This window comes from Belonocnema kinseyi, chromosome 4 (assembly GCF_010883055.1).
Source record: "Belonocnema kinseyi isolate 2016_QV_RU_SX_M_011 chromosome 4, B_treatae_v1, whole genome shotgun sequence".
NCBI classification, from domain to species: domain Eukaryota; kingdom Metazoa; phylum Arthropoda; class Insecta; order Hymenoptera; family Cynipidae; genus Belonocnema; species Belonocnema kinseyi.
In genome coordinates, this window is record NC_046660.1 from 87,294,173 (window position 1) to 87,303,589 (window position 9,417).

The 9,417-nt window shown below is 36.2% G+C and overlaps 2 protein-coding genes across 4 annotated transcripts in view; both read left to right on the plus strand.

Moving 5' to 3' along the window:
• LOC117171735 (alaserpin-like) overlaps window positions 1–9,417 on the plus strand; it is a 114,008-nt gene that overhangs the window by 79,863 nt on the left and 24,728 nt on the right. Inside the window, exon 8 of one of the 3 annotated variants that reach the window (XM_033359309.1) lies at window positions 1,531–1,699. The exons of 1 other annotated variant lie outside the window; for it this stretch is intronic. In XM_033359309.1, coding sequence (XP_033215200.1) covers window positions 1,531–1,673 — 143 coding nt within the window. In that variant the 3' untranslated portion in view covers window positions 1,674–1,699. Of the gene's footprint in view, window positions 1–820; window positions 1,026–1,530; window positions 1,700–9,417 lie in introns of those variants that run through there. One more of the 3 variants, XM_033359310.1, reaches the window with a different exon arrangement.
• Window positions 1–9,417, plus strand: part of LOC117171736 (probable chitinase 2) — a 149,456-nt gene that overhangs the window by 19,405 nt on the left and 120,634 nt on the right. The gene's annotated exons all lie outside the window — the stretch shown is intronic.

Below are 9,417 nucleotides of genomic sequence, written 5' to 3' on the forward strand. Positions count from 1 at the left end.
ATATCGCAACCGCTCTCGTCCTACTCCCATGAAAAACTGCGAGAGCCAGCAGTTCTAGGAAGGCCGAGAACGGGGTGAATAAGAGCGAGAGTTTGGTGTATTGTACTATCTCAAAAACTCCCAACGCCGTCTTATCACTCTGTGAAAAAAGTCGTACATTCAGTTTAATTTTGGTCCCAAAGAATTTTATATAAGCCCATCTATCTGCTGAAATTCAGACAAAAATATAGATTACGTCTTTAGAAAAGGTTGCTTCTAGTCGTCCCGAAAAATTGGCATTGGTAGAAGACGGGATCGATCAGTCGTCTGGAAATTTGTTTAGAAAAAGACAGACTAATGTTTACTATACACTGAGTGAAATACAACAAATTTTAAGATTTAAACGCACTAAGAAAAAAGCTGGGTTCATGGTGAATCGCATATTCATTCAAATGTAAGACGTTCCATTTTTTAGTACAAAAGGACTTAAATTAAATTGTTAAACAAAATAAAATTATACAAAGTTGTCCCAGTAACGACGAAAAAAAGATTTAAAAAAATAAGATTTAGCAAAAGTAACCCTAGCTTTTTTCTATTTTTTTTTGTTTGTGTGCAAATACAGCTTTTCATTCATCGCTATCTGTTTTCTTACAAGTTTTCTTTCAAAAAATGTTGTTATTTTTATTATCCATGATTATTTCTTTAGTTTATTCATAAACATCTTGAATCATATATTTCACTTCTACTCTAATTTTTATTAAGTGTTCGTCAATTTATTATTTTAAATAATAATTATATGTAGTTTATTTAATTTTATCTTAAAAGAAAATATGTTTCATAGGAATGGTTATGTTATTGAGAATGCCAGCACCATCAAAACCAGAACCTGAAAAGTTTGAAGTAAACAGGCCAGCTTACTTCGTACTTACACGTCATAATCTTCCATTGTTTGTTGGAAATTTGGTTAATCCAAAAACTGCCTGATTTGTATTTCATTCTCTTGTAAACTGAATAAATTGTAATACAATTTTTCGTCAAAAAAAAAACTTTTATTTTTGTCTACAAATACAATTTATGCTATAATGAAACATGTTTATACTTTTTCAAAATCATACTAATCAAATATTTCAAAGCTTCTTTAATCTAATTATTGTGTACTGCAAAGTGAAACTAAGTGTATCCTGAGTTTATTTTAGGATTTCGAATAAAATATAATTTTTTCAGAATTGATTAAAGATCACTTTATGTAAAAAATGGTATAAGTTACCAAAAACTAAATAGACATTATATCAATTGTATCTATATTTTAAAGTTTCCATTTTTAAATGTGATCTTTAATATTCTGAAACGAAGGAAAAGAATTACCAAGTTTTAAAAGTTTCTTGCTGTTGTACCTTTCAAGTAAAATAGATTAAATCGTCTTTATTTTATTTAAAATTCACAAAATATTACTCAAAGTGATCATATAAATGAATTTATAAAATTTTTAATTGGTAATTCTGTTCATATAAAATGCCTTAATTTAAAATAAATAAGTTTTTTTATTCATAGGTGTGTTCATGGCTCGAACCGTTTCATTACGTCCACTAGAACCAATACCTGTACGTTTTGAAGTAAACAAGCCAGCGTACTTCCAACTTACACAGAAAAATACTCCAGTTTTTGTGGGAAATTTGGTGAATCCACAAAAATAAGTTAAAAATTGTAATACAATTCTTTGTGAATAACGGGAATTGTTGATTATTTCATTTAATAATCTTTTTATGTCTTTATATATAAATAAAGAGATATATTGTTGATTATTAAATTATTGTCAGATTTCACATTCATTCTATTTCTTAGTAAAATTCTAAAAAGTTTTCTATTAGAGAAAGATATTTTTAATGAATCCGTTTAGTTCCAATTGGAATAAACAATCATTTATTTAAACCTTATTTTGTGTGCATCCAACTTTTTCCACATTGTTACCCACCCGGGGTGCCCATTGCCCACCTACCTTTTAACATTCTTTACAATAATTACGTAATTTTAATCATTTCCTTTTCATTTATTCCAATGGAAAAAACATTCAAAGTAATTTCCAAAGGTACAAAAAACTTTGAAACACATAAAATAAGAAAAAGAATTAATCTGCTATTATTTGCGAACCTGGAGACCGGAACGGTTACGCTACAACCAGGCGGACAATGTTGCTTGCCGGGTTGCCGTTCACAGAGGGTAACGAATAATTAATAATTATTAATACTGCCAAATACAAAAATTTTTATGTGGTTCTGCGGGTCAGACCATGTTTATTATGTTTTTGGGGTTGCTAAATTCGAATTCGAGATCTAAAAAACCCTAGCACCTCAAGGTTCTGACATAACCTCAAAAAAAACTCATAAAATAGTACATTATGTATCAAGGGCGTAAAAACGGTTAGTTTGACGAGTGTGAATTTGCCATGCGATCGCCGCGAGGGTGGCACCCACACGAGTCAAAATAGTCGTACTCTCTTGATACACACTATATTTTATGTCCTACCCTCCTTAAAAAAGCATATGAAGCAGATAAAGAATATTTGGTGTTCTAGACAATTTTAAATTATAAGTGAAAGGAATAAATAGCGTACTTAGTAGAAGGTTGACTGTGAGGTACAGCGATGTAATGTTTTTAGAGATAAATATAATTTTTTCTATCGAGCATAAACGCATGGGCCACATAACCTCTGCTTCACAAACAAAATTTGTTTTTCAATTTCGGGATTCACACCATATTTATTGTATGTTTTTGACGTCGCTGAATTCGAATCTCAGGTCCGTAAACCCCAAGAATGTCAGGGTTTTGACATAACCTTCAAAATACGTTGTGATCTAAGCTATTTAATGCTTTAACGCTTTGATTTTAGCAGTATATTAAACAAATTTCATGATTTTATTTTAAAAATTTAATAAGCAAATACATTATTTGGGCATTTGTCATCGGAAAAACTAACAAATGAAGATCAGCCACCATTGAACTTCGAAGTTGAAAGTCTAAGGAACTGTGCACGAGCTGTTGATTTCAATCCAGCTAATTAATACGGCCTATTTAATCGTAGAAAATGATATCCGTTCACGATTGTTAAATGATGAATAGTTTAGAACAAGAATAATCCTAAACATTTGGTTCAAAGAGAGGAGATAATATCTTAGTGAAGCCGCGTACCGTAATGTATGCGAATTAGCTTATTAACTCTGGAAGAGAAACTTTCTTCAGACTCGTGAGTGCGCCGGCTTTTATTTGTTATAAAATTTATTTATAACAATTATCAAATGTATTGTTTAATCATTTCTTGTATTTAAACCCTCTTGTGTTGGCCAACTGAAAGTATTTACGGCTATGTAGTGATGACTTGGAGGTCCCAAGCCAAATTTTAATTTTTATTCAACCTACATGTATAAATGTATCTTGGCTGGCCCTCGAGTAGGGGGTGTGCACTCAGGGTTAAAATGCAATTGAATTAATTAAACAGATTTCTGGTTAAGAAAAAGGTGCTGAATTCAAAATTGAATCGAGAATATTTTTTGCAGATATATGATTCGATATGAAGCATAGCAAATTATGAATTATAACTAGTTATATTTAATTGAAGAGATACCAGAGTATTTCAATTTATTTCACACATGCATACCCTTTCCGGGTGTTTTCATATTACATTCCCTCACTTAACCAGTGCACAAGCTTAAATACATAGATAATCTCTTACTTAATAACGTAATTGCTAGGCTCAAATACTTAAACATACGGAATAAACATTTGGAAAAAATATAACAGAATCTCCAGGTGCATACTATGGGAACTGTCCAGCTCCGTCTTTATGACACACAAACGCTCTCTAACGATGGATATTAGAGATTTTCCTCATTATTTTGAGTCAAATCTTGCGCTATTCGCTCAAACTCCCGTGCACGCCTACAGACTTAGCCTCGGTTCTCCAGCGAGAGTTTTACCAAGTTTATCTTGGATCTCGATATTACCTTCAGCCAACCAAATTTCTACCTTCCGAATTAAACTTTAATCAATTAATTCCTGCGCCTTGCTGCACTTCCATATGTGCAGTATGTCTTCATCTTTAACAATGCAAAGTCTACCCTTTACATCCTTAAATCCTTTATTCCCTATCTTTCCTACATTCCCACACTTAATTCTAGCTTATTCTTCTTTGTCCTTGTACAGTATTCCTTTATTTGCCTAGTAACTCTCTATAACTACTTTCTTTTTATATTTTCCGTACCACTTGCAATAAGAAGATTTTTTTATCCTTCCCCAATTTTCTTGTGCTTCCTGTTCCCATTTCGTTCTGCAATCTTTTTTTAAATTCTCCCTCATCATCTCTCGCGACACTCCCTCACGAATCCAGTTCACAGTTTCTCCATCTCCTACTTCCCTCATTGACTCTATTAATTTCTCTCCCCGTATTAAAGGATTGTTGTTTTGTATTCTTTTTATCTCTTCTTGTAAGCAGACTTTAGGTAACCTTTTAGGTCCCATCTCCATTATTTTTTCCACATCGGTAAACTCTGTTTCTTGCTTCGATTTCTATGCTACTAGGCAGTCTGATAAGTAACTGAAAATTCTAAGAGATGGCATTAGTATTCACTAATGTGAACCATTTTCGTCGAGCTTGATCCTTCAAATGACGCCTGTCAAAACTTCAGCCATTTATGTTTACGAATTTACAAGTTACAGCACTGAGAAGCGACTAACCTCCGAGTTTTTTTTAATATGGAAAAATCTGAGTTTCGAGTTTTGATCAAACACTACTATCTTCGCAAGAAAACGATATCCGAGACCAAGGCCAAGCTGTATTAGTATTACCCGGACTCTGCACCGTCGATTGGAACGATTCATAAGTGGTTTACCGAGTTTCGTTGTGGCCGTACGAGCACAGTTAGCTAATGCTGTAGGCATGTCATTGGAACGTGTGGGCAATATCGTGCATTCAGTTTTGGGCATGAAGAAGCTCTGCGCGCGATGGGTGCCGTGTTTGCTCACAGTCGACCAAAAACGAATTCGTGTGACAACTTCCCAGCAGAATTTAGCATTATTTTCGCGTAAGCCGACCGACTTTTTGCGCCGATTCATAACCATGGATGAAACCTGGATCCACTACTACACTCCTCAGTCAACGCAACAGGCAAAACAGTGGTTTGCACCGGGCCAAAGTGCTCCGAAGCGTCCAAAACGCAACAATGGGTCGGAAAGGTTATGGCCTCCGTATTTTGGGATGCACATGGCATAATATTCGTGGACTATCTTGAAAAAGGTAAAACCATAACCGGAGCATACTATTCATCATTATTGGACCGATTGAAAATCGAGATCGCCGAAAAACGACCGCACTTGAAGAAGAAAAAACCGCTTTATCATCACGACAATGCGCCTGGTCATTTATGCTTAGTTGCACAAGTAAAATTGCATGAAATCGGCTTCGAATTGGTTCCTTAGCCACCGTATTCACCAGACCTGGCCCTCAGCGACTATTACTTGTTCCCTAACCTGAAGAGATGGCTCACCGGTAAGCGTTTTTACTCAAATGAGGAGCTCATAGCTGAAACTGAGGCTTATTTTGGAGACCTTTCGATCGAGTACTTTTCGGACGGTATCAAAAAGTTAGAAAATCGTTGGACTCGCTGTATCGCCCTAAAAGGAGAGTATGTTGAAACATAAAACCGACTTTGGCCAAAAAAACGTCTCCGTGTTTCATTTTTCAGGGAGTTATCAGACTGCCTAGAATTTCGTCCAGTTTCCATTCTCTAGATGTACCCTGGAATGTTTCTATCCAGGCCCATAGCCATTTTGATGAAGTTTCCTTGAGCCTTCTCTATTTCTTCCCATCTTCTACACCCCCAAGCTTCAACCCCGTACAGTGCTCCCGATTTTACTAGCACATCCATTGAGCATTTTGCATTTTATCTACCATAATTTTAATGTTTTCTGTGTCCCCCCACCCCGAATATAACCAAAAACCCAGATACTTGTATGTATGTTGGATCTGTACTTCGTCACCAAATATTTTCCATTTCTCAGCAATTGCTCTTCTGCCCTTTTCTTGAATACTATAATTTTCAATTTATTTACATTTATTTTTAATTTATTCCTGGCAACATATCCTTCCAAAGATCACAACATACCTTTTAATCCCTCGGGGAAATCTGAAACAATTGCCAGTTCGTCAGTGAACTTCAAAGCAAATATTTCCTTTTTACCGATCACAGTTCCCCCCTCATTTTTTTGCTCCCAAATTTCATCTATGTCGGCTATGAGAATATTAAATAGAGCAGGGCTCAGTGGGCATCCCCGTCTGACCCCTATTGAGGTATCAAAACTTGCCGTGACACCCTGTTCTGTAATTATTTCATTTAGTTTTAATTTATAAATTTCTTTGATCATCTCAAGCATTCTGCCCCTGATTTCTAGCACGTATAGTATTTTAAATAGTAAATTCCGATCTACCGCGTCAAATGTTCATTTGAAATCTATAAAAGCCACGTAAAGCTGGCACCTTTCTGTCTTTAGCTTATTGTTAATTACGGAATTTAACACAAAAATGTGCTCCCTCGTTGATCTCTTTTTCCTAAACTGTATAGCCGTTATTTTTCCATCCAATTTCTAATTCTTTCGTCCAGAATTGATGCTAATATTTTGTACCCCTTTTCCAACAAAAGCGAAACCCCTTTATAGTTGCTCGTATCTTCCTCATCCCCTCCCTTAAACATTGGTATTATTTCCGCTTTTTCCCAACCTGGTATCATTTTTCCCGTTACCCACAGCCCATTTAGTATTTGATGCAATTCTTTCACCCAGACCTCTGTTAATCCTTTCAGAAACTCAATTAAGACTCCATCTTCCTCTTGTACTTTCCTATCTTTAATCTTTTTTACACTCTTAACGAATTCCTCAAAGTTTATATATTGTGATCCATCTTTCTTTTTTAACCCTGCTCCCCCTCATTCTTTTTTTCCTTGGTCTAAAATTCCTTACCACTTTCCAAAAACTTGCCATGTCCCAACTCGTTTCTACTTTTCCCACTTCTTTTCCTTCTTTATCTTCTTTTTTTCTTTACATAGTTTCTTATACTTGTTTTTCCCCCATCCATGCCATCCTTTCTTTCTCCCCTTTTTCAGCAGAGAGCTTGTCAAGCTTTTCCATAATTGTCCCTTTGTTCCTCACATTCTTTATCGAATCATCCTCCCTTCAATTTATTTACTTTATTTAAACCTGTACCATTTATAGTCAAACCTACTTTTTTTGCTGCTTTCCATGTGCAGCTCAAAAAGTTTCACCATTTCTTCTCCAAGGTTTCGCTCTCTACTTCTTCTTTTCATAGATTACCCATTTCTGTTTCATAGTCTTCTCCCTTTTGACCATCCCACCTTAAACTTTTCTTTTTAGTTTTTTGATCTCGAACTTCACAGTATTTTTCTCTACTTTTTATATTAATTTCAAGATTAAAGCCTATCGGTAAATGATCAGATTCAATTCTAGTTTCAACCTGTATTATTTTAATCGGACGTACTCCTTGATTTTCTGTTACTATAATATAATCGAGAACCGAGCCCCCATCTCCACAGATGTGCGTCCATTTTCCCTCTCTATCCCCTTTTAAGCTACCATTCAACACTCTCAAACCTTGTTCTTCACACATTTCTAATAGTTTCTTCTCTTCCGCATTCAATACTTTATCCCCTGATTCTCTATCTCTGTACAAAACTTCGTCCATTTTCTCTCTCTCCCATTCTTCATCCCCCCTTTTTCTTCTCCTATTCTCGCATTCCAATCGTTGATTAGGATTAATTCATCATCGGCCCGTCGTGATTGGTCAATTAAATCTATCAAACTATTTTTTACAATATTCATCCCGACATTGTTGTACTGCAATATTATCCTAATATTCTTCCCGTTTGCCTTCCATCTCAAGATGATCATTCCATACTCCCATTTATATACATTCACCCCTTCACTCAACCCTTTTCGCACACCCACAAGGTGTCCTCCTTTAGCTCTACCTTTTTTTATCTCTAGAAGCTGCTTAAAAATTCCATTTAAAGTAATCGTCTAATTTACGTAAAGTATCCCGCGCATTGTTTTCTTCCCACCACGTCTCTTATATATTTAATAGTTTGCCGTTCGCTCGTTTCTAAATCGCATCTGCTCTACCTTTCTTTCTTCTTCACTCCAGATATATTCCCAGCCTGCAATTCTCCATCTCATGTAGCCTTTCCAGGATTCCATTCCCAACTTCCATGCCTTTTCAACTTCGTTTTGAATCTAGCTCAGGACTTCCTTCTCACTGTTGGTGAAGTCGTGCTCCACTCTGATGCTCGTGCGCCTCAAACCACTTTTCTTTTTCATTCATTCATTCATTCTTGGATTACCAGGAATCTAATCTTGCCAACAACCCTCCTCCAATAAATCTCAGTTCTATAATTCTTATTCTTTCTCCTGTCAAATTTCAAATCGTTTGAGTGATTTCCCTTTTCAGCCCCTCTCCCCCTGTTGCCTAAAGTCCTCTTAATAGTACCCATTTTCTTCTATTTTTCTTTCTCCGGTTTCCGTCTCTAGTTCTCCTATACCCAACCAGCCAGGATGCTTAAGAACCCTTTCTCTTTCCTTATTCTCCTGGTTTTTAGTCTAATTGTTTTGTTTATGTTGGTTTTCATTCTCGTCCCTTTCATCAGTTTCATTCGTTCCCTCCTTTTCTACACTATTTACACTATTTACCTTTCTCAGGTTTTCGTCCCTGTCCCAGTTCTCATGCTCCTGTACCTTCTTTTCTAACTTATTTATTTTGTTGTGCAGACTGTTTCTCTCTTGACATCATTTTGCTTCCCTCTCCCTCGCTCTCTCAAGGGCCGTTGCTGCTGTTTCCTCACTCGTTCTCCTCTCATGCTCATTCCCTGCCTGCTAACTGTCCAACTTCCTAAGGAATTCCCTTAAACACCTTTCACCTTTTTCCTCCCACCAGTTGTCCATAATTTCTCGAATCATATTTCCTAAGGGAGATTCTTCTCCTTTTTCTATATTTTCTTTTACGTTGGGTAAAACGTTCTTCTGGGTTCCTGAATTCAATTTATGTAACTCATCTCTTTTTTTTGTCATTTACCAGTTCTTCGTTGTCTGCCAAACTATCTTGGGTTGTCCCTCTCATTTCGTTCTGCCTTTGTTCGCTATCCTTTGACCTCTCTGGCGATTTGGTCGTTCTGCGACTTCTCTCGAATGTCCCTTCGCTTCCTCCCACCACAAATGACACTATCTTACTTTTCACATTTTTCACTATAAGGTTCTCCATACTGCTTACACTCTTAGCATTAGCTGCAGAGCTCACAGACCTGAAACGCCGCAACGATGCCGCACGAGGGGAATCGTCCCCCGCCAGGTGCCAGATCGTGGATGAAATTTACCCCCACCATACCT